This window comes from Vigna unguiculata, chromosome 7 (assembly GCF_037176805.1).
Source record: "Vigna unguiculata cultivar grain cowpea cultivar isolate G323 ecotype 2 chromosome 7, ASM3717680v1, whole genome shotgun sequence".
Classification (NCBI taxonomy): Eukaryota; Viridiplantae; Streptophyta; class Magnoliopsida; order Fabales; family Fabaceae; genus Vigna; species Vigna unguiculata.
Genome location: NC_140798.1, coordinates 2742192 through 2767646, shown reverse-complemented (window position 1 = coordinate 2767646; position 25455 = coordinate 2742192). Strand labels below are relative to the sequence as shown.

General features: G+C 32.5%; 2 protein-coding genes and 1 pseudogene across 5 annotated transcripts; all 3 read right to left on the bottom strand.

Annotated features, from left to right (window-relative positions):
* Window positions 1-10071: 10071 nt before the first annotated feature.
* LOC114192091 (zinc finger A20 and AN1 domain-containing stress-associated protein 8 pseudogene) lies at window positions 10072-11912 on the bottom strand (annotated as a pseudogene). Of its 3 annotated transcripts, XR_014983889.1 has the most exons (4): window positions 11809-11873; window positions 11572-11617; window positions 11059-11185; window positions 10072-10886 (listed from the first exon to the last, which is right to left on the bottom strand). The product of XR_014983889.1 is annotated as a zinc finger A20 and AN1 domain-containing stress-associated protein 8 pseudogene, transcript variant X2 (transcript). The 3 variants fall into 3 exon arrangements; XR_014983890.1 differs by lacking the exon at window positions 11059-11185 and having other exon boundaries at window positions 11809-11912; XR_014983888.1 differs by lacking the exon at window positions 11809-11873 and having other exon boundaries at window positions 11572-11672.
* A 2050-nt stretch (window positions 11913-13962) lies between these two features.
* LOC114190160 (putative RNA 3'-terminal phosphate cyclase-like protein) lies at window positions 13963-16162 on the bottom strand. The gene is made up of 6 exons (XM_028078950.2): window positions 15873-16162; window positions 15627-15779; window positions 15337-15515; window positions 15087-15262; window positions 14746-14962; window positions 13963-14356 (listed from the first exon to the last, which is right to left on the bottom strand). The coding sequence occupies exons 1-6, from the start codon at window positions 16075-16077 to the stop codon at window positions 14147-14149; spliced, it is 1140 nt and encodes a 379-aa protein (XP_027934751.1). The 5' UTR covers window positions 16078-16162; the 3' UTR covers window positions 13963-14146.
* A 3542-nt stretch (window positions 16163-19704) lies between these two features.
* On the bottom strand, window positions 19705-23731 carry LOC114189920 (amino acid transporter AVT1A-like). The gene is made up of 12 exons (XM_028078647.2): window positions 23401-23731; window positions 22308-22558; window positions 21994-22208; window positions 21843-21866; window positions 21565-21745; window positions 21259-21478; window positions 21008-21143; window positions 20868-20887; window positions 20613-20758; window positions 20377-20420; window positions 20118-20180; window positions 19705-19998 (listed from the first exon to the last, which is right to left on the bottom strand). The coding sequence occupies exons 1-12, from the start codon at window positions 23577-23579 to the stop codon at window positions 19906-19908; spliced, it is 1572 nt and encodes a 523-aa protein (XP_027934448.2). The 5' UTR covers window positions 23580-23731; the 3' UTR covers window positions 19705-19905.
* Window positions 23732-25455: the final 1724 nt, after the last annotated feature.

Below are 25455 nucleotides of genomic sequence, written 5' to 3'. Positions count from 1 at the left end.
CGAGTATTTTCAATTAAAATATTACATTAATCTATTGCTTAATTAGTTATGCCCTCCATCATTCTTTAGCAGTCTTTGTAGCGTTAGAAAAAGTATTTACTATAGGAAAAAAAAAAACTCTCTCATTAGTAGTGATTTTCTATAAAAATAAAAGAGGAATGATTTTCTGATCTTATTTTGTTATAAATTTTCCTAAAACATAACTCTCTTATTTTTTAAAATAGTCTTTTTTTTCATGCATATGTCAGTGAAAAGCTAAAATAAATTTATTAAAAGATAATTCAAATCAACAGAAATTTATTTTTTTAATTAACCGATTTTTTTTTTAAATTACGATTATGAAATACAAATTGGCTTATAGTTTAAAAAGAAAAAAACTCTAAAATACACTTACTACATTTTTCTACATTAGAATCACTATTTTTAATATGTATTAATTTTTAGAGACGAAAAGAGCATAAATTAGTTTATATTTATTAATTATAAAAAAAATTAAAAAACAGTCGATTTTATTATAAGTTATTCTAAATAACTTATGGTTTTAATAATACCTCTTTAATGTTTTGTTTCTTATAATTTTTAAATTTGATATAAAAATTATAAAGAAATAATTATTCTTTGGAATAAAAAAAACAAGCCTTTAATTAATGAAAAATTTATACCATGACTCTTAATTTTTGACTCTTATCCTTTATTTCTGACGTGACTCAGTGTGAGTCATTGATTCTTTTAAAAAAAAATATAGTACTATATTAATCAATGGTTCACACCTATGGTGCACCCATACTTTCACTTGGGTCACGTATCCGTGTCCGACACGTATATTTATCCGATACTTTTGGATACTTTATCAATACTTATTAATGAAGTATCTAATTTATAAAGTCATAGTATATTATAAAAAAAGTTTTGAATAATGACAAATTTTAGTGATAACAAATATTTAGTCACTATACAATAACAAATTTAGGTACCTATTTAAAAACTAAAAATTATTGACAACTAAAATAGTTCCAAACAATTATAATTAATCTCTACATTGATAATTAAAATAGTTTTTATTATAAATTGGTTTCTAAATTAGTTACTAACATTATCTACCAATGTTTTGACTACCAAAATAAATAGTTTCTAAATTATCCACTAACATTAGCTACTAACAATGATATATTTATTATATTTTTAAGAATTATTGTATATTTTTCAATATTTATATATCATGTATCTATCACGTATCGTATCCTATTATTTTCAATATAAATGTATCAACGTTTCAGATACATGTGTGTCGTATATGATACACGTATTGTATCCGTGCATCATAGGTCCACACTAAGTCACCTCAGAGAGTAAAGAATGTGAGTAAAAAATTGGAAGTCATAATATCATTAATGATACGTTTAGTTACCATTATTAAATATTTAAAATTAATTATCATTTTAAATATATAAATTCATTATCATTATTAAATTTATGAATGAAAAAATCATCATAATTAAATATTTCTTTTGTTTTAGTAAACTACAGTACAGGTTAAATGCATATACACTTGACATTTGAGGCAGTCCTCATTGTTTTAGGAAAATTAACTTTTTGCTAAGCCAAAATATTATATAATTCTTATGAGAGTGACAAAGAAGGTTGATTAATGAACTATTCTAGCTTAATTCTCTGTTGTTTTCAAGTGTTTAAGAGGCCAAATTATGTTTTGGATCACTTCTTCAATTTTAAAATAGTTTTGTCATCTTTGTATTTTGAAAATGTACGTGATTATTAGGATGAACAAAGATTTGGATTTTTTTTAAGTTACGATGTTAGTTCATCTGCACTTCTTATCTTGTATTTCGGATGGACAATGGTTTGATTATCTTTTTTAATTTTTTGTTGAGACTACATAAGTTTCTTTACATCTTTTATATACATCACTATCATTTTTTTTTAAAGATTATAGCACCCCACAGATGGTCTACTGTATTAATTAATTAATTTTTTATTAATAAAAAAATATTATAACTTAATATTCTCTTTTGTTTTAGAACTTATCAATTCACGTTTTTTATTTGTAACGTTATTACATAACAAAATTTAAACAATTTCATAAACAGAAAGTACAATAAAAATGTCAAAAAATTAAAGTTCGTAATGAAAAGTAAAATACTACAAGATAAAATAAAAATTACAAAAAATAAGTTAAAATTAAGATGTTATCCGATTACATTTCTTAAATCTTAGAATGAGAAATGAAGTCTTTTGAGATATTATATGAACTTGTTCCGATTTTGCCGAAGAAACTTCATTTTATTAGATATAATTATAAATAATTAATTTTTAAATTAGATATGAAGCCGAGATAATAATGTACATATCCCCTTTATCTTCATCGCTAAACCCATCTCAATATTTGTCAACATCACATACGTGTCTTGATTTATAGTCTCCAAATATCATCTCAATATAATAAAACTAATGACGATAATTTGAGTGTGATTTCACTCAACTAAAATTAAGTTTGCATGTAAAATAAAGTTCTAAAGACTTATTAAAAAATAATTATTTTTAGTTACAATTAGTTTTGACATTTCTGGAGTTTAACTATAGGTGTCAATTTAGCCTAGCCCACAAGGCTTGGTCTTGGTCCATGTGGGCTAGGGCCAAAAAAGCTCACATTGAAAAAAAGTCTCCATCAAAGAAGTCCACAAGACCAAAAATTCTACAAAAGTCCTGCGGGCCAGGGCCAATTCATAGGTTTTCATCTTCCACATAAAAAAATATTATTTTTTAAAATACATTATTCTTTGTGGGACAAACCCAACAAACCGGACAAGCACGACGACCCGAATAGGTCCAACGATCTGGACCTGCCCGATGATCTTGACAAGAGCGACGACTCGAACGAGCCCGATGATCCAAACAGACCCAACGACTTAAACGAGCCTAACAACCCAAACGGGTCGGAAACCTCAGACGGGCCCGACGACCAGGACGGACCCAACAACACAGACGAACCCAACAACACGGACGGTCCTGAAGACCTAGACGGGCCCGATGACCCAGACGACACCGACAACAAGGACAATCCCAACGACCCAAACGGGCCCTACAACACAGATCGGTCCGACAACCCAAATGGGGTCGATGACACGGACGGGCCCAACGACCCTGACGAGCCCCATGACCTTGGGCGATATGACCTTGACGGGCCCGATGACCCAGACAGGCGCGACGACGCGGACGAGTCCAACGACCCGAACGGGCCCGACGACCGAGACATGCCCGACGACGCGGACGGGCCCGACGACAAGGACGAGCACTATGATCCAGACAGTCCCCATGGTCTAACAACCCGGACGGGCCCGATGACCTGGACGATCCTGATGACCCGGACGGGCCCGACGACCTAGATCGGCCTGACGATACGGACGAGCCCGACGTCCTTGACGGGCCCTATGACACAGATAGGACAACGACCCAGACAGGCCCTACGACACAGATAGGCCTTGAGACACAGTTGAGCCCGTTAAGGTCGTCAGGTCCGTCGATTTTGTTTGGCCTGTCTGCATCGTAGGGCCTATCCGGGTCGTCAGGCTCGCCTGTCTAGTTGCTCTTGTTCGGGTTGTCGGGCCCATATGGGTCGTCGGACCTGTCCGAGTCGTCAAGCTCGTTTGGGTTGTCGGGTTCGTGCTGTTCGTTAGGCCCGTCCGGATCATCGGGCTTGTCTTGGTCGTCGGGCCTGTGCATGTTGTCGGGCTCATCCGAGTCGATAGTGATGTGTTGGTTGTCGACCCAGTCCATTTCGTCTGGGTCCTCGGGTCCGTCTGGGTCGTCGGTCCCGTGCTGGTCGTCGGGCCCATCAGGGTCGTCAGGAATGTCTTGGTCATGAGGCTTGTCTGTGTCGTCGGGCCCGTTAGGGTTCTTCGGGCCCTTCCGGGTTGTCAGACTGGTCCGTGTTGTTGGGCCCGTCTTGATCGTTTGTCCCATCTTGGTCGTTGGGCCCATCTTGGTCGTCGGGCATGTCTTGGTCGTCGAACACATCCTAGTCGTCGAGCCCATCCTTATCATCGGGCCCGTCTTGGGCATCACGTCAATCCGTGTTGTCGGGCCCGTCCTGGTCTTCGGGCCCATCATGGTCGTCTGGCCCATCCTTGTCATCGGGCCCGTCTTGGTCATCAAGTCCGTTCGGCTTGTCGGGGCCCATCCGGGTCATCAGGCCCGTTCTAGTCGTCAGGCATGTCTGCGTCATGGGGGCCCGTCTGGGTCCCTTATGTAGTATTATTTAGGGGGGGGCTAACCCACCTTAGCCCTAGCCCTAACCCACTAGAGAGGGGGCTTTGGGGGCTGGCCCATGGGCTAGGGGCAAAATTGACACCTCTAGGTTTAACCTTCATTAATAGTTTGATCTGAGGTTATCTTTTCTCCTGGAATAGTTAGCCTAGTTAAAAGATTATTGAGTTTTCAATAGCTCCTGAATAGGGGTGGCAATATGGGTATGGCTTGTCGGATCGGCCCATAAGCCTGCAAAAATAATGCGGGGCGGGTTAGGATAGTGAACATGCAGGCCCGTAGTGGTTCGGCCCACAAAAGCCCACGACTCATGTGGGCTGGTCTCCAAGCCTACATAAAAAAAAAAAAATCTTGCACTTGTATATATTAGTTACGTTTGTTGAGGACTCTTGCATTAACGTTTCAAGTTCTTGTATAAATGGAAAAGACAAGTATTATGTATTTTTTAATATACTAAAATTTGAAGAATACATTGTGTATGTCAAATTACAAATATGAATATGATGAAAATGTTAAATTATCAATTTATCATCCAACTCTCTAGAGTCTTTGCTTAATTTTGTAAATTTCTTAAAGTTTCCCAATTTTTTTAACATTAGAAAGTTTTATCATAAGAATTTAAAATATAAATTAAAAAAAATGGGTTGGTCCACACTTATGCGAGGTGAACCAGACTTTTCAACCTACATTAAAAATGCAGAACAAGATGTGTCAACCCGTAGTGTGCGAACCAAGTGCAGATCGAACCTAAACGAACCGGGTCGACTAACATTCCTACCCCTACTCCTGAAACTAAAATATCTTATACATTAGTGGAGATTATTGTAACCTTCGTTAATAAACTCTCATTAAAATTAATATTTTTTTTTGTGGTGTTAAAGACATTTTAATAAACAAAAAATCAATATTAACGAATGAAATTTTACTTACACTTGAAATATCAAAATTATAACTCAAACATAATGTTAAATACAATATTAACTCTAGAACGCATATCCTTCGTCAGAAAAATGGCTGAGACTATCAAAAAAACTTAATGACGTCTGTTTGGATTTTCAAACTCAACTAATTCTCCCTATTTGATGATGACACTTAATATTTAATTATTTTTAATTTTGATTTTTTTTTTATGAAATATTACCCTTAATTTCAGTTCAATTATTTGCAGCTCTTTATTATTTTAGACATAACATACTAAAATTGATAAAAAGCACATTATATTTGTAGTTTTGGCAGAACTAAAATGAGTATGATTTGCATAAATTTGTAATTTGATAGATTCGACATATTTTTAAAACTAAAGTTAAAATGAAGTTAGAAATAAAATTTAAGCAACTGTATGAAAAAAAAAAATTAAGGTAAATAACTCATGTAATGGAATGCTAGAAGCGGTTCTAGAAATTTATCTACTTGTTCTGTTGTCTACTTGATAATGCAATAAACTTATGTGGAAATACTTTTACAAGAAAAATAAAAGAAAATCTATTACTAATTAAAAAACGGCTTAAATAGTCATTTGGTCCTAGTTTTGGTTGATTTTTTTCACTTTGGTCCTATTTTTGAAATTGTTTTCAGTTTGGTCCTACTTTTTGTTATATTTTTTCAATCAAGTCCTTTTTGCTAACACTGTTAAAATAGTTAACGGATGTGAACAGTAACCGCCACGTGTCATTTTATGATTTTTTTTATTTTTTTTTAATTTTTTTTTAAAATTTTTTTAATTTAAAAAAAATGTACACGTGTCAAGCCCATATCATGCCACGTGTCATTTTTGTGATTTTTTATTTTTTTTTTAATTTTTTTTTAAAATTTTATTTTTTAAATTTTAAAAAAATCCACGTGTCAAGCTAATATCATGCCACGTGTCAGAGTCAGTTTTTTATATTCAATTTGATCCCAATATTCGTTAATTGTTTTCAATTTGGTCCTAATTTTTTTTTTAAATTTAACATTTTTGTTCCTCTCTGAGACAAAATTTTATTTGTATATATTAAAATGCATATTTTTGTTAAATATTTTTAATTTAGAATTAGCATTAGTTTAAAATTAAAACGAAAAAAAGCAATAACACCATTAATTTAAAATTTTAAGAGGTTAAAAATATTTAATTTTAAACCAACTCTAATTTTAAATTAAAAATATTTAATAAAAATATGTAGTTTAATAAGAATATTCATATAACTGCAATTAAGCCACATTTATATACAAATTATATTTTGTTTTTGGAGAGGAAAAAAAATACTAAACTAAAAAAAAACTAGGACCAAATTGAAAACAAATAACGAATATTAGGATCAAATTGAATATAAAAATATGATTCTGACACGTGACATGATATTAGCTTGACATGTGGATTTTTTTTAATTAAAAAAATTAAATTAAAAAAAATAAAAAATCAATAATGACACGTGGCATAATATGAGCTTGACATGTGTACATTTTAAAAAAAAAATTAAAAAGATTTTAAAAAAAATTAAAAAAAATTTAAAAATTTAAAAAAAATAATAAAAAGAAAATTAAAAAAAAATCACAAAAATCACAAAAATCACAAAATGACACGTGACAATTACTGTTCACATCCGTTAACGATTTAGACGGAGCTAACGGAAAGGAGTTGATTGAAAAAATATAACGAAAAGTAGGACCAAATTGAAAACAATTTCAAAAGTAGGATCAAAGTGAAAAAAGTCGACCAAAACTATGACCAAATGACTATTTAAGCCTTAAAAAAACTTATATATACCGTAAATAAATCAAGATACCTTTGAAATAAATTTTTAATTTTTAACTAATGAAAAAATTATAAATAAATTCATGAAAAATGTGTAACTTAAATCACGATAGCACGACGAATAAAAAAATAGTTCAAAATTAAAGATTTTAAATTATGATCATAATTTATTTTGAAAAATTACGAAAAAATCATCAAAAATAAAACGTGTGAAATAGAATTTTAGGAAGAAGGTGTTAGTACCATTTAAGAGCTCAAGAGAATAACTAATTAAATGTATGAAATATATGTAACTTTTCAAAATATTTAATTTTTCTCCTATTAAGAAAACTGTACACATTATTTAGCGAAATTTTGATTTTAATCTTTTGGAAATTTCATATATTTTCTTTGTAGTTTTGGATTGTTTGAGAATGAGTGTCACAGGCGGCGGTTGGACAACACCAAAACTAAAAGAAAAAAAAAATACTATTTTTAAATCTCTTTTAGTAATTTTAGGTAAAGAATGGTGTATGTGTGAAAGATGTGTATAGTGAATATGGAGTGCAAGGAATGAAATAATAGAACACACCCAACGAGGGAATATTGAAAATCTTTGAAAAAAACAAATTATTTCAATTTTTTTATTTATCATTAACTAAAACCAATTTTTTATTTTTTTATTTTTTTTCAAAAGTAAATTTATTTAAATAGATGAATTTGGATATTGACAACAATGATTCATTCGATGAGTCTTGCATATTAAAATATAGATTCATTCAACTAAGAGTAGAAGTATCACACTAGATTTGATGTCTTTAAGTTCTAGGTGCAGGAATCGACCTAGATCCACATACAAAGAACATTTTGAGAATGAGAACATTAAATGATTTACATATTAAATAAACAAGACAAGATGATAGTAATGTAGCAGAAAAAGATGATATAAAATCAAATTATAATCTCTACACCACTTAATCTATATAATTACTACCATGTATATTACATATATTCTTTATCACAATCCAAAAACCTAAAAAGTAACTATCAATAGATTTTCATGAATACAACACTTGTTATATTACTAAGCACCAGCACTTGCTAGGACATGGTCGTTCATTTTTCTCTTCTTTCCTTCCTTTTTATTTTTTCTTCAGACTGCTACCACATCATCCCAACTCGCGTTGGGGTTTTCTCCTTGCAGTGTCGCTACTGAGGCCACTCTGGCGCTGCTATCACAATGTCGCTCTTATTTCCATTCAATTTCTCTTCTTCCTTATTGTTTTCCTTGTGTTGTTGGATTATCTTATTGTTGTTCTGTGTTGGTGGATTATTTTGTGCTGCTTATGGGTTTTGAATTGTAACAATGGATTTGTGTGTGATAATGGTTGTGGTTGGATACAGTGGAGTGGGGTAAAATGTGAGTATGTGATGAATATGAAGGTTCACGTTATAGCAAAGAAATTACAGTAGTGATAGAAGTAGTCGGTAGGATCACATATGCATATTAGTACGATATTTATCCTAACGAGCAATCATTTTTACACATATTCGAAGGTTCAGACCATACCTTCTAGATTTTCTTTTCTCTAACACTTCTATTCCCTCTTCTATTTGTATTTTCATTCTGATTCGTATAATAAGCGTGTGTGGAATTGTCATACTGAGTATGGCTGTGGATGTATATGAAGAACCTTATATGATAGTGTAAATGAATGATGAGTTTCCAATTGAAAACCTTGAAGGGTTTTTTATTACGAAAATATATTTTAAAAAATGAATATCTCAGCATAATTTCATAAAATATGTGGGGTTATTTAATGGAATGAAGAGTTGAACTTTAAGTAGTATAGTCTTAACTATTGAACTGAAAAAAATTTGAAGTAGATGGTTTCTCCTCACATCTGCAATAAAATTTGAAGTGAACGGTAACAAAAGAAGGGTGAAAATGGTAGTGGAAAAGGAAGTGAGTGATAAGAAACACAAGATATATGGAATCATATCTCTCCCTATTATTGATTCAGAAATGGGGGACAGTGAATGTGTGTAGTGGACACCCAGAAGTCATAAGAAACAGAAGAAAATGATGGATGCTAAAGGCATCTTCTTCACTGCTGAAAGGATCAGAATGCTAAAATATGACCAAGGCCATGCAGATTCCAGTCCCCACCAGTACTGTTAAAAACATTACACTGTCCATAAATAGCACCAGAGTAGTTTCTGACAGTATACTACAAACAAAATTAGACATCAGAAACCTATGATGCAAAACAGAAAAGCCACAGCCAAAATGTTTCACCACTAGATTTTCATATCAAAGAGCAAAGTCTCCAGAATCACATTTGTAAAAGCAAATTGATCCATCAGAGATTATGTTTGAAAACCTGTGTTCTAGTAGTTAACATAGAAAGAACTCACGGAGCAACCAAGAATGATGACAATGCTATGAACTTCACTACTAAAATGGGACAGCCTTCAACAACGGTTTTGTCAATTCTCTGTACTAAAAGAAAACCTCTCTTTTAAGCCATGATTGTGTATGCCATCATATTGACAAGATGGAGTTTTTTTTATCTGAACCTTGTTATAGATGCAAGATATGATAAAATACTGAATGAGGGGTAAACCAAGAACAAGGACCAGAAAACAGCTAACTTAAAGATTGAGATATCAGATATTTTTAGCATACAAAAAGATAGATTAACATTTGGTAGGCCTTTGAGACACGCACAAGGGAAGAAAAAGCAGCGTATGATGGAAAATGTTTGACCAAGGTAATTCATATGTAGTTATGAAAAGAGAGATGGGAATGCATGAAGAAGCAAGAAGGAAACAGAGTTACAAAATCCACCTTCCCTAAAAGACCTCACTTGATGGAAGACACATGCGCTACAGTATCAGTTTTTCTGTTTCTTGAGCTATATGTCTCCCATGGAGGAGACTTCCTGCTTCAATTCTATCTGTGCTTTCAGTATTATCAGTTCCCATCAACGCCATTGATTTATTAAAAATAGATAATGTTTAAAGTAAAAGCACATACAAGAGTAAACACCATTGATGCAAGAAAAAGAAAAAAAAAATGCAGACCAACCAGAAAATCAAATTACAAATGAGCCAAAGATGTCCATCAAACCAGCATAAATACTCATACTGTAGCTAACAAGTGAATGCTCACCAATCAACCAACAAGGAATGTGGGTTTTCCCCCAAACATGTGCTAGCTATCATGACATGAAGCAGTATCATGGCATGGATCAGTATAGACACTAAAAGGACACTTCAAAAGCCAGACAGCAAAAATGTGAATTTGCTGAGGAAAAGTGAGACATCCAACTTCATATTTCAACCAGTCTAGTGCATCCCTAGATTTTATCAAGCTTATCAGCCTTAATTGCAGGGTTGGCTTTTGCTATAGCCTCACGACCAACACTCTGATAATCAAAGGGGCAATCGTGTTTGTCAGAATAGCGATGCATTGCACAAAAGAGGTTCCCACATTTGCAGCTGAAACCGGTTAATCCAACACGCTTCCGGCAAGTGGCGCATCTGCTTGGACCTGTCTTAGCTTTCATCTCCAAATTCTGAGCAGAGGATGAATCTCCAGAAATCTCAGCAGAGACTGTCTTCATCTCCACATTTCCAACTTCAACATCCACAGAACCTACAGTCACAGCCTGCTTCCCGCTGCAGCCAGAACCGCCATTCACAATGTTCTCAACCGACGCTGCTGCAAGCTTGTCTTGTTCCTGCTTCAACAGCATGTCTTTGTAACATTTGGAGCACATATTCATGGTGGCAGCCCTTCCAAAGAAGCCACAATTGTTGATGCAAAGAATTGGCCTTTCTGGAGCCTGGCATCCTGTTTCATCGTGAGACTCCATTGTTTTATGACAACCTGCAACATATCAACTCAGCCTCTCTGGAAACTATGTGCACACAGAAAAACCTATTCCTTCACAAAAGATACAAACATTTGCACTATAACAACATAATCTAATACAGAACACCAACAGAGATGAAAGATACCGAATAAACACAAGGATTACAACAAGAACAATATGCAATACCAAAATCGTAACAACACAGATATCACCATGTCAGTAATCCATGTCAATCTCAACTATGAAGAAACGGGACCAACAGTATTGTTCTCATTTGGTCACAACTCCCAACTTTCTCCAAATTCGGCGTGCCCTTGGAACAAAAAACAACAACCACTCAACCCCTCTTGTTTTCAAAACCGTGATTATTTCAAATCAATCAAAAACAAGAAAGAAACAACAAGAACCCACGAAATCTACATGAACACCGAACCCTGAGTTCTAAATCCCAACCAACGCATCAACTAAAACCACTCCACTACCAAGTCAATCATGCAAACAAAACCCAACAACCCAACAAGCAAACTCACGCAAATAATTCCAGAAACGAAAGAACCCCACAAGCCACTGTCAGAAAAATTCAAACTTTAAACCACCATCATCACAATCAACCACCCCACCAAGAAAAAAAGATACCCAGTAATCCACACCGAAAAAGCGATGAAGCAGAAACCAAAAAGCACTAATCAAACTTCTGACCTGCGTGCTCCGTTTCACGGGTGCTGACAGCGTGATCAGGCAACCGCTGAGAGAAGAGAAATTAGAAAAAAATCAGAAGAAAGCGAGACGAAGTGAGAGAAAATAAGAAGAGAAATAATTGCGACCTTTATAGAGGACGAAAGAAGAGCAAAGAAAATTGATGATATTTAAAATTTTAATTAATTTAAAATTAATTAAATAATGAGAATAGAAGAAGAGGAAGTAACAGGAAAGTACAATGTTAAACGCCGCTAAAGAAAGAGCAAAGAGAAGAGAGAATGGGTTAGGTTGGGTCGAATTTCGTGTCAAATAGAAAACGTTCGTGTTTGTTTCTATAAACCTTTTAATCAGCTAACTTCTTATTTTCTTTTCGCTAAGTCGGTGGTACTAACAAAACCATCCTTTATCTTTCTCCTAAATTACACCTTTGACATCCACGTCCACTTTTTCTTAACCAAATTGAAGTTTAAATGGGAAGGTTTTTTATTTGCTTTTGAAGTTGTTGTGTTTCAAGTTTACATTTGAAGTATATTTAAATTAATCTTTGATAGATATATTATCGATGGTTAACAATATTATTTTTTAATTAATACTAATCTAAAATATTTTTATCGATATTAATAAGACTATTTTTTAATCAATATGAATTATTTTTTATTAATATTTTTGGAATTTTTTTATTATTTTTCATATTAAATTTATTTCTCAGTCTACATTGGTTAGGAGTAGTCAATGCAACTAATCTCATCTTAGATTTTCTTTTTCTCTTCAATTGAAACTATATTTTTGTCAAATTTTACGGAGATTTTGTTGTCAATGTCACTTGTGTTAATACTTTTTTATCTAAAGCCATTACAATGTTCATAAGAAAAACTTTCAAACAACCTTGATTAAAATTGGTTGAAAAGTAAGTCTAAAAATAATATTAGCCAATATTATTAAAAGATAACCCAACATATGTATACATAAATAATTATGATTATTGTCAATTAAAAGTAAACTTAATTAATATTAATCAATAAAAATTCCTATTGCATTAACTAACAAAATATTGGCAAAATTTGATTGAAAAATAATCCCAACTAACGTCAATTAAAAAATAATAAGCAATGTTTTTGAATTATTAAATAGTGAAATATATTTTTATATTTAGTAATGATTAAAATATTTTGTCTAAATAAAAAAAAACTAAAATTTAATAATTTAAACTATTTTATTTCAATAAAATAATTTGAACAGAAAGCAATTTAAATTTAGTATATTTTAATTTTGTTAAAATTATGAAATCATGCTCACCAAAGTCAGGGATATGAACCACTAGACTTTGAGTAAATATGTATAAAAACTTGGTCCAGCATAATGTGATGAAGGAAATTGAGATGCATTCAAGAGATGAGCTTTATTGAATCGGTAGAAGTGATCTGTTAATGAGATTTCGAAATCCATTTAAATACTTACTCCAAGCTTGTTAACTTCCTTCTAATGGAATGGTTTATCTAACCCTTCGGCATAATTTAATATTATAATTAATTTTAGTATAAAATGTTAGCTTAATAAAATAGATAATGGGTCTTCAATCTTAAGAGTGAAAATTTTATTTTCCAATATTAACATTACTTTAAATCGCCAACATTAAATCAAGAGTTAATTATAATAATTACATTAATTTTTTAAGTTGAAAAAATTAAAATACTTACAGAAATTATAAAAGTGAAGACCTTCATAAAACCTAAATATTGAACTGAAACTTATGAAACCTCCTTATAATAAAATAAGACTCTAAAGCTTCTTACATAAAAATAAGACTATAAAAGTTTCTTATGAGGCCCTTCTATAGTAAATGCTTTAGTTCAATTATAAGGAAAGGCCCTTGATCTTGTATGACCCTAATGATGAAGGTTTTATTCAACTTGTGTTTCCTGATTTTCAGTATGCTTTTCTGGGGTTACTTATTTTGAGAACATCTTCTCTGACACCACGACTAGCCAGTTCATATCCCTTATTTTACTAATAGCTAAGTCAGATTCTTCAAATTATCAGCTTGTTCCATAGTGTACTTTTACTAATTGCTAATCAATTTTTATGTTTTCTTGTTGGAAAGTGTTGCAGAAGAATGTAATAAAGTATGATGCTGCTTTATCAGATCATTAAGTTTTGGGGAATCCTAGACACTAACAGCTGCATGGTTGTTATTACACAGGGATTTTCTTGAATGGTACTGGTAATGGAGAACTGCTTGTTCTCCAGGACAAAAGAAACGCTAAAAGGAATAAAATTCATATGTGAAAAACGCTCAAATATATATATATATATATATATATATATATATATATATATATATATATATATATATATAGTTAGTTAGTTAGTTAGTTAGTTAGCAAAACTGGGTTACAATTGAATCTGAATTTCACCTGTTAATTCATTCGGGAGAAGGGTACATCATGATCACTGGCATAATATTACATATTGAAGCTGCTGCTGAGACCTTTTCCATGTGTCAAAGTAGCAGTAGCTTCAAAATTACAATTCTTTCAGACTTGTATTTTGGATTTATAACACTGTTGAACGCGCCTTATGATACCTTTCGAGAAAGGTTCTTCATGCCATAACCAACACACTTGAGAAAAACTGACTGTGAGTTCGGCTCTGGTTTGATAATGAACTTCAAATTTAGAAAATCCCTTATGTTTCTAAGAGTTTGAACCCCGTACTGGGAAAGTTTTCCAACGCGAACCTTTGAAACATCTTGAGGGCACAGTGCACAAAGAAGAAATAGCAAGCCCTATAAACCAAAACAATAAAAGAAATATTAGGGGAATCCTCCACAAACGGAATTAAACTTCATCATATAGACGAGTCCTACAAACCCACGTGCAAGACAATAATAAAATTGAACCAGTAGCTACGCATTCTAGCACCATAACATTTGAGTCAGCACACTAAGATGCATTCCTGTTGCATTTTCTTTACCTTTTTTTTACGTTCCATATCTTTTACTCTCTATTGTAGGGAGTCTACATCTATATTCTATCTATTACCATCATCGATTGGACTCATAACTTTTCATATCTATAAGAAGTTTCTGTCCGTATTTCTACGTGTTTAATACCAGTATCTATCACTTGATATAGAAACATTAAAAGGGCAGAAAGAAATTGCTGACATACTAACCTGATGTGTTGAATCTACCACTCCACTTTGAGCTATCTCACCAAGTAAAGCATTGGTAGTCCCCACACCAATATCCTCTGGAGGCATCAGGTCTTTTTTTGAGTCATCTGCAAGGCTGGAAGTATCATCATCCCTGGAATGAGAAACAGCAGTGTCTGCAGAGATGAAGCAACCAGAAGTAGTTTCCGCAACAAGCGAAATCCCATAGCCAGGAGAACTGCACGAGCGAATGACCAACAAAAAGGAGTTACAATACTATGACTTTCCCTATTTCTACCAAATGTATTTCGAAAATTGGAATTCCATATTCAACAAATTCTACTGAGTGGAAGGAATCATACTTTCCAGCCTGAGGACCTGATCTGTGATCAGAGAAAATGTGCACATCAGAAACCAAAGGATTGATGATTCCACGAGTAGCTTTAATCATGCTATTTTCAAACTGAACGGACACCCTGGTTGAAAATGTAGTTCCTCTAATTTTCTTCACAAAACCTTCATCAATCCAACTAACAGCCTGCCAGGAAGAACACATAAGATAACAATCATAAAAATAAAAGACGAAATCATAAAAAAAAATTAGAAACTTACAGATAGACTCTGAACAACAGGAAGTGATAAAACAACTTCGCCACCACCATTGGGAGGTAATCCACGACTCTCTATTTTAAGCTCCAAGCCTTCAGAGGGAACTCCAAAGCGCTTCAATATGGGTAAAGCAGTAGACTTGAAGGTATCAACCGATGGATCCTTAGAATCATTAGTAATTCCTGATAAACAATATTCAAAACAATTATAATTTAAACCATACAAATATCTTGTAGATGATCCTTCAAACATAGGTTTCAAAGTAGAATCAAATTATTATAACTACTATATACCTTTGAGCCTAATCGTGAGGGGCTGTTTGGCAAACAAACACAGCACAACGAGTGGCTCCAGAAAATAGCCAATGGAGCGCGAGACGCCACAATCGTGCGCACGGTGTTGCCTGCCACCGATGATAGTTCCAGGTTTGTACTTTAATTTGGTACCTGTTCAATTCAAATAAAATGAATAACCAATCCTCTGGTGGTGGTGGTGGTGGTTGTGTTACTGCAACTAAACCTGATTGAAAAAAAAAATACCAGTTTCGTTGATTTCTACGTGGCAATCATCGCAGACAGTTTCGAAGAGACGGAGGAGTGAAATCTCGTGGTTGCGGAGACCTGGCCAAGTCTCGTCGGCGCGAATGTCTTCGATGAGAATGGGAGTCGAAGAGAGAGTAGCGAGAAGAAGGCGTTGCCGGAAGCTCTGGCTTCCCAGCAACCTCTTGTACGCCGTTTTCCCCATTCTATGCAAACACCTGCGTAGTTGAAGCTGCAGATTTTGATGCAGAACGGAGAAAGAAGACGATAAACCCTACACCGCCACCTGTCAATTTCGCCAACTCACATGATTTGGTCCTTAGCCCACATGGGATGGAACAAAAAATCTCAGAGTCAAAAAAAGCCCAAAAAATAAAAATATCCAGGGGCTTCTCCCTGCACCCCAAAGCATTTCTCCTGTACCCCCAAAATTTTTTTTGTTTTCAATTTTACCCTTAAATGAAGAAAGAGAAAACACAGTAAAAAAAATTAACTGCACTCTTACACCCAGTCAACACGAATCTGCTTTTGTTGTAGGCCTCTGCACCCCAAAAAATGCCAAAACGGATGACAGAATCCGCTTCAAGATTTTAAATATATTTTTTAATTTTTGTTTTGTTTATTTATTATGTTTTCATATATTTTAATATATATCTAAAAATAAAGTAATATATATATATATATAATTTGATTTGTAAATAACTTTTTTAAAAATAAATGTAATTATAAAAATAAACAAAACTAAATGATAATTAAACTTTAAATTAGATAAAAGAACGAAATTCCAAATCCGTTTCTGTTTTTTTTTTTAATGAAACGGAACGTGGAATCCGTTTCGCACAGAGCTGAAACGGAATTCCAAATCCGTTTTTATTTTTTTTTTAACGAAACGGATTGTGGAATCCGTTTCGTGTTTATGTTTTTCGTGCTGAAACGGAATATGTATTCCGTTTGGTGTTTTTATTGGTTTATATTTTGTTTTGAAACGGATTTTGTATTCCATTTCAGAAAAAAATTTGCAATTTTTTTTATGAAACGGAATACAGAATCCGTTTCATAACGTTTTGAAACGGATTCTGTATTCCGTTTCAAAAAAATTTGCAATTTTTTTTATGAAACGGAATACAGAATCCGTTTCAAAACGTTATGAAACGGATTCTGTATTCCGTTTCATAAAAAAATTGCAAATTTTTTTGAAACGGAATACAGAATCCGTTTCAAAACAATTTTTTTTATGAAACGGAATACAGAATCCGTTTCATAACGTTTTGAAACGGATTCTGTATTCCGTTTCATAAAAAAAATTGCAAATTTTTTTGAAACGGAATACAGAATCCGTTTCAAAACAATTTTTTTTATGAAACGGAATACAGAATCCGTTTCATAACGTTTTGAAACAGATTCTGTATTCCGTTTCATAAAAAAAATTGCAAATTTTTTTGAAACGGAATACAGAATCCGTTTCAAAACGTTATGAAACGAATTCTGTATTCCGTTTCCCATACAGCTCTCACGACCACGAACCACACAAACCACAATGAAACTGAGCAAAAATTTTAATGAAAGCTGGATGATGGAGAAGAAACGGAGTAGAAGAATACTAAATAGTAACGTATAATAACGTTTTGGGGGTGCAGGGACGTTGACGCAGTAAATGAAATTTACTGCGTCCGTACCCACTTTCACCCATTCTCACAGTATATTAAATAAGGGCATAAACGTAAATTTTGGGGGTACAGGAGATTTCTTGGAGGTGCAGGAAGAAGGCGCCAAATATCCACGTAGCCTGGATCAGCCCATGACCTTCTTTTTAACATGAAAAATAAGCCCAACTTGAGCATGGTTCTCATTTGGTGGAAATTAGGATGTCAATGAATGTAATGATGTAGATTTACAATTATTCAATCGTGTGTTATTATTACATCATTTAAAAACTTCTCTGCTAAAACCTTTTGACATGACATCAAATGAAGCAACAAGTGATAATCCTTGAATTATAGTGCACAATATTTTATCAACATTAAACTGATATACAGTGAATCATATATAAATTTATTAGAAGTTTTTTTCTCGTAAAATGTGGGCTCTTCTGAAAGATAAAGAGGTAGTAAAGAAAATGACTAAATTTATAGAGCTAAATACATAGAAAAACTTACCGTCACAAAACATTTTTTTTATGAATACAAAGATGGCTTTTAAAATGGATTGTAAAAATTATTAGCCGTGCTTAAAGACAATCAAATACAATATTTTTTAGTTCAACACCTAAGGAGTATGTGCAGTTAGGCAAATATTCCCGGAAGTAATTTTCCACAATACTTACACACATCCTTTCTTATGCCATCCTTGCGTTTCTCTATTTTTGTGGAAAAATTCCACAATTATATACTCTAAAGTGTTAAAAAAATGGATTTTACTTCTAAGTTGACTTTATAAAATCAACTTGTAAAGTGAGATTTGTACCCGTTTATATACTACAAGATCGACTTATCGTTAGTCGATATGAAACTTCCAACACATATCTTTCACACAGATATATATACATATCGTGTGTGATACCAAATATTAATGGGTGATCTAATAATGGGTGGAACAATAAACCCAACAAACAACAAACTTTGATAGGATAAGTCTAATCATGACTCTGACACCATATATTAAGAAGTGAACTTTAAGTTTAACTTAATCCTACACAATTGATTTGTAAAATAAAATTTGCCCTTACTTATATTATTTAAATTGACCTACCATATGTAAAATGAAATTTCCAATATTTATCTTTCTCTATTTTGTGACAAATTTCTAAACATTTGGGACTTTTCTTTTATTTGTTTGTGGCATCACTTATAAATGAAATAGTAGTTTCGTATACAAGATCATCAACCAAAACCATTACACAAAATTGCATAGAAAATGTTTTAACACAAATGATTAAAATTCAAGCATAAACATAATTACCTTATGTATGACATTGACAATGTTTTCCTCAAAGATTGTTTATTTCACCTCAAAATTTTATTAAAACTCAAACTTGACCCATAATACAATAATATTATGGTTATTCAATAAATATATATATGAAGACTGATAAATACAGGTCAGCATAATTTTCCAATCTAGTGAGAGTGACAAGCGAAGGTTGTTGATGTCAGCAGAAATGAGTTTCTTAGAGACTTTTAATGAAACATGGAAGAAGAATTTTTAAATATTATCATTCAATTTTAATTTTTCAAGGGCCTGTTTGGAACTGCAAAAACAAAATCCAACTATTATTGCCTTTGTCTACTTCTCAGATGACAACAAAAACATAGGAACAGTATCTCTGCATTGCCACTTCCCCACCACCTCATTTCTTTTTCTCTAACCAAACCCACACCATTACAATCACCACAACACACAGTAGTCAAATTCAATTAAAAAAATAACCTTTCTTATCATGGAACTCAAACTCTAATAAAAATGTGTTTGTGCTAACCTGATCCAAGAATACCTTAAAGAATCTCAGGGTTTAGGCTGGTAGGGAATAAACATACCACAGAGGAGAGGAGGAAGAAAAATCATCGCACTAAGTTCAAAATTATTATCTCAAACATATCTATAACATCATGCAATATAGAAGTGGACCCAATTAATTAACACATAAGTTTAATCTTAACTTAATAAATATGCAATATAGAATGCTCAAGTACCTTACATGTCCATCTAAACTTAATCAATTTAATAAATATGTATAAATAATTTGTTTATTTAAACATATAAGTAATTTGTTCTGCTCTTAACTTCAATGCAATTATATTTAATATATACATCTAAATATTTAAAAATTTGATAATTTTATCAATTTTTTTAAATAATATTAACTATAAATATAAAAATATATAATTAAAACAAACCCACGAATTTAATATCTATTGTAAAGCTAAAATGACTTGTCCCCACAATAATCCAAATAGATGTAGGTGGGATTCAGAAACATTTGTGAGTGGGTAAACACTTCAATCATAACCACTCAGTGCAGAAAGACTATGATGTCTCAGTAACTGTCTGCAATACTCAACACAGAGGAATATGTTCCAAGCAGTGCACAAATGATTCCAAGTATCGCAATTGCAACACTGAGGGCAACCTGTTAATTCGAAAAAAAAAATATAAATATAAGTTAGTAAAATTGGGTAACAAGAACGATTCTGTGTCATCTGTTATATTTTTTTATTGTAAAAGAAAAATACAAGATCAGACTGTTACCTGTGTCTTTGTAGCTTTTTTCCCAATAATTTTCAGGAAACATAAAGTTGGCATTATCGCTGACTGAAAGAAATGCCATTGTTCAAATTAGATAACATTTTCATTCAAATTCCTTGCATGAACTTGATGAATAACAATAACTCAAAGTACAAAGGACTAAGACTAAAATAACAATATAGACAGTTATATAATGATTTTGTACATATCATAACTCTTGTTGAAGACCTAGAGAGAGAGATTTAGTCAATGCATTTCTTACCACAAGTAAACTAAAGAGAGAACCAATTAAAGCCATCACAAGTCCTGAAATTATAATAAAGTTATCATTAGTTTTGAAATTAAACATATTATGATATACTAGTTTTGAATCTAATCCAAACACACTTTTGTTTGTATGAAGAACAGAAGGGGTGAAAAATTATGAGTATATAAAGCTAATAAAGTTATATAATTTTCTTAGGTGGTCACAAGTGATAGTAAAATCTAAAAGCTTACCAAAAAAGGGAACCAGAAAAGCAACACAAACTGTAGATGCAACAAGGACTGTTCTAAGAAGAATGAAACACCAATATGTGGTTGAAATTCTCTCTGGCAGCAACTCCTCTAAACTCCTTGCCGGTGGGTTCAGCAACAGAGCATATGTGTTTACTGTTAAGGAAAGGCTAAACTAAAAAAGGACTAATGAATTTTACAAACCTTAACCAATGAGCAATCTTTCATAAATTATGTAGTTTTGGCGTAAAAGGATATTTAGTGAGTGGGTTAATAACCTGAAAGAACAGCACAGAACATGAAATTCGGGGGTCAAAGGTTGTTGTTGGTAGGTAGCTAGAATAACACAACAAAAATAAAAGTAGTGCTAAGAAACCAAAAAAATCTCAAAATCTCACCGTTGTCCACAGTGCAACTTTGGAAGAAATAGCACCTGGTGGCATATTCAATGTTATCTGAGACAAAGTGCCATCACCAAACATGAGAAATCCCATGATTGCAACGCTTCCGTATATCAAAACACACAAAGAGAAACTGTACCCAAAGAAATAAGTCCAAGAATCAGAAAAAAAAAAACATCATCATCAAACATGCTATGCTGTGTTTTGTTTTGTTTTGCCTGTGAAAGAGAAGTTACTAGGTATTGTACCATGTTATGAGGGCTTTGGTAAACTTTTTCTTGTCAGCCATGGACTGATAAATGTTTGGGAAAACCGAATGTCCTGCAAAGCAAAATCCATAGACACCAAGAGCAAATGGAATGCCATTCAACTTTACCAATTGACCAGTGTGATGGAATCCAACACCTTCTGTGGTCCCAACAAAAAGCACACAGATAATAATCAAAAGTGTTGCAACAACTCCTCCAGCTGCAGATCATATTACAAGTTCAATAAGCACATGTTAAGAAGCAAAATTTGAAAAAAAAGAAGGAACCTTTTGGAGTTTAGAGCACCTGATAGATAAGAGATTAGGCGAAGATCCTTCAACCAAACAGTTGGGAGAATAATAAGTGCTGTCAGAACTCCAAACAGGTGCATAGTGTCTAACTGGAAAATACCCAGATTTAAGGAAGTACCAGGAAACAAACGACTGAGGTTGTCTCCTTCCAAGGTTATGAACTCCACACAATATGACTGCAGCCATTAATAGAGAGATTATACTTATACATGTGGTGCAGAGCAGAAAATGCATGAATTTTAAAGGAAAGAGAAGAAATAGGAACACACTTACATATAATTCAATGTACAAAATGATCTGCAGAAAATATCATAATAAGTAAGCATAGTAGACATAATATCATAGCAATGTCTTACAAGTATGATGCAGATTTAGATCAAAGAACAGAATAGATTAATTTAAGTAGAGAAATGAATTAACGCACTGATACAATAATACGGCCATATCTTCCAAATGCAGCTTCTCCTATATCTGGGTAGGTAGTGATTCCTTCTCTGCTTTCAAAGCAGTGTCTCATAAGAGTGGCTGTATAACAGCAAATAACCGCAAAGAAAAGCATCACTGCAATGCTCATCCACCCAGCTTGATTCACTGTGTATGGTGTAGATAGAAGCCCAACTCCAGCCATCACATTAATGCCTACCAAGGTACCACATGTCTCGTAAAATGAGCAAGTAGAAATAGATTTTTTTTTTCATGCATGCATGGTTAAAAGATTGCTATGAAATAACACAGTACTGTTGAAAACTGTCTGAGTGAAGCTGCATCCATATCCTATGGGCAATTCTCCAGTAAAATGGCGTTGTACTGAGGCTTTCTCCCACCAAGTTGATTGACTAATGCCTTCAGAAGATAGAAAAGGTGTTTTTCCATCAATGTCTAAGCTACTCTTTGAACGATTGTCAAAACTGGAATATATAAAACTCGGCCCTCGCAGAACTGATTCCAGATTTGGAGCAGCAGCTATTGTGTAAGAATCCGTTGTCTCTCTGTCATAAGACAAAAAATGGGGTGAAAACAGTATCTGAGCTCAGCTCATTAACATTGAAGTTACTATCAACAAATAAGCACAGCAATAAACCAGATAAAAGAATACTACCAAACCAGTTTAAAACAAATTTGATGCTAAGAAAATCAGCTCTCACTAACTACTATAAATTTGATGTAAGAATTTTCCACTTTCATGGTCTTGCACTTGAGTATACTCCCGCCTAATATTCGCACTTTCAATTTACAAGAAAAAGTTAATAAAAATTAAACTTCGAAGAAGCTAGAAAATGACACCTCTAACCCCGCAGTGTTAAAAGTCAGAACAAAGAATTGTGCTATAAACTAGTCCTTTAAAATTCACGAACACGACAAAAGGAGCCAAAACAGAGGTACGACATCCAAACTTCAAACTAGAATTACAAAAACCACATTTGCTCCTCGATCAAGTTCGATTCCTAAATATGAGCGATGCTAAATACTCACAAAAATTATTGCTTTGTCGTTTTCAATGGTCTTTGTGGAAGAGTTCACACTATTAAAAATATGAGACTAAATATAAAGCAATCTCAGATAAAAACTATATTATAAATTAGCTCCAGCACATATCTTAACTATCATGGCTGGATCTATCAATCACGCGCAGTCGAACACTTCATGTTTAAAAAACTCTCACACAGGCAACAACACGATGAAATGAACCCAAAGCATGCAACTGATACAACATGAACTGCAAGCGTCACAACAACACAGAACTTGACCATGATTGACTTAAGAAATCAGAGCAAAGACAAGACAAGTGAACAATGAAGAACATTAATTAATAAATTTATGTTATATATACTTGTAACTCTGAGGCCATTGGTGAGAAGAGAAAGAGTGAGGCTCGACATCACTGTCTCCTTCACTGCTACTCTGGTACTTGTCAGCTTCAATGTCCTGCTGCTGTTCTGCATCGTCGTCGTTGTCGTCGAGCAGAAACTCAATGTCTCTCTCCTTGTTGATGTGATCGTTGTGAACCATGGTTTTGCGTTTGCGATGATCGGAGAAGAAGAGTAAAAGAAAGAAGAAGAAGAAGAAGAAGAAGAAGAAGAAGAAAATGTCTGGTTGAGATTGGGTTAGATATGGAAGCGAAAGAGACAGAGCGTGACAGAGGTATCGAGAGAAAACGTGAATAGAGGCGGCAAGTGAAGCAAAAGAGTTAAAAAAGTGTGAATGATTTCACTGTGAACCACAACGTGGCGCGGCAACTGGCACTTATTGTATGGATCTTCAAAATTAGAACACAATCCTTAATTTACAAAAATTATTATTCAATAGGAAAACGACATGCACACACAAACAGACAGACATGCTTACTTATGGCAAATTTCAGAGATCAAACTCTCCTTAAATTATTTGTGCTGTTACATATGTTATATGACATGACATCACAGTTTTTTTTCTTTAAATCATAAAAGTCCTAGTAATTCTCTGTACTGTGTCCGATCATAAATAATTAATGAAGAACAAATAATCACTTTAATTTAATTAATGTATTCTATGTCGACTTCCCTTCTATTTCAGTTTAATTTAATGTATTAAAAGAATTATCCTTTTTGCTTTATGATTCTTCTTTATTCAAATAAGTAACTGTATTTGCCATAGTTTTGCTAAAGACGTTGTTTCTTTTATAGTTTCAAATTATATACGTTTATTTATTAATCATTAATATTATCTGCATTCTAAATTAAATATTATTATAATTTAACTTAGTTTTTACTCTCCTTTTTTATAAAATATGTATCTTTTGATATTGATACAAAGATAAAGAGACATTTTTTTCACATAAATATTATGTTTACTATGTTATAGTTTTTCTTATATATATATATATATATATATATATATATATATATATATATATATTATTCGATTCATGGAGGCATAAGAGATGTATGTGACACCCATACACATAAATTTAGTTTTGTTTTTTTGAAAACTATACATTCAAAATGAATTTGTTTCTTTTAAATTTTAAAATTAATAAATAAATAATTAATATTGTATAGTTAAATATTGTTATATATATAATATAAAAATGAAATATATGAGTTGTATGCATAGTCGATCTTAAAATATTTAATGCTTTTGTATTTATTTCAAATATAGAAGCACTAGTTATTATTTTAGTAAATACCAAATATGTAAGTTGTACGTTGGGAGAATAATAGAATATCATATATACATACTCTTAATTTATAATCCCAAATAATATATACTTTTAATTATTATTAATTTTTAGTTTTTTTTGTAAAATTATTTATAATTTTTTTCTTATAGAACATTTCTAATGTTTCTTATTATTAGAAGGTAATGACATTTTTTTACGTAAATAATCTATTTACATATTCTACTTTACGTTAAAAAATAAATATATTTATTTCTCTATTTAGAAAGAACATTGTATAACACTTATTTTTTTAATATTTTCCAGTCTAATGTTTTTTGATTATGTAAGAACTTGGATTTTTCTGAATATTTAAATAAGTTTATGATATATTGAAAAGTGATAATTTAATTGATACATTTAGTTATTGATGAATTTAGGTATTAAAAACTAGATGGACTTGGGTTTAAAGTTGAGATTTTTCTCTTGAATTGAATGGCAGAGAAATAAAGTGAGAAAGTGGTTGTTGCTAGCAAACTTTTATTTGTTTTCTTCTAAAATCAGAATCAGCTTTTTTATTATTATTTTTCCTTTCTTTCGCCCATTTCTTCTTGTCTTCATCTAAGACCATCAAAACTTTTCCATTCTATGTTTGGATAGAAATATAGATTTTAGAAGAATGAAAATAAGTAGATTTGAGATAAAGAAAAAGTGAATGTGAAGAGGTTTACATTAAAAAAATGGTAAAAA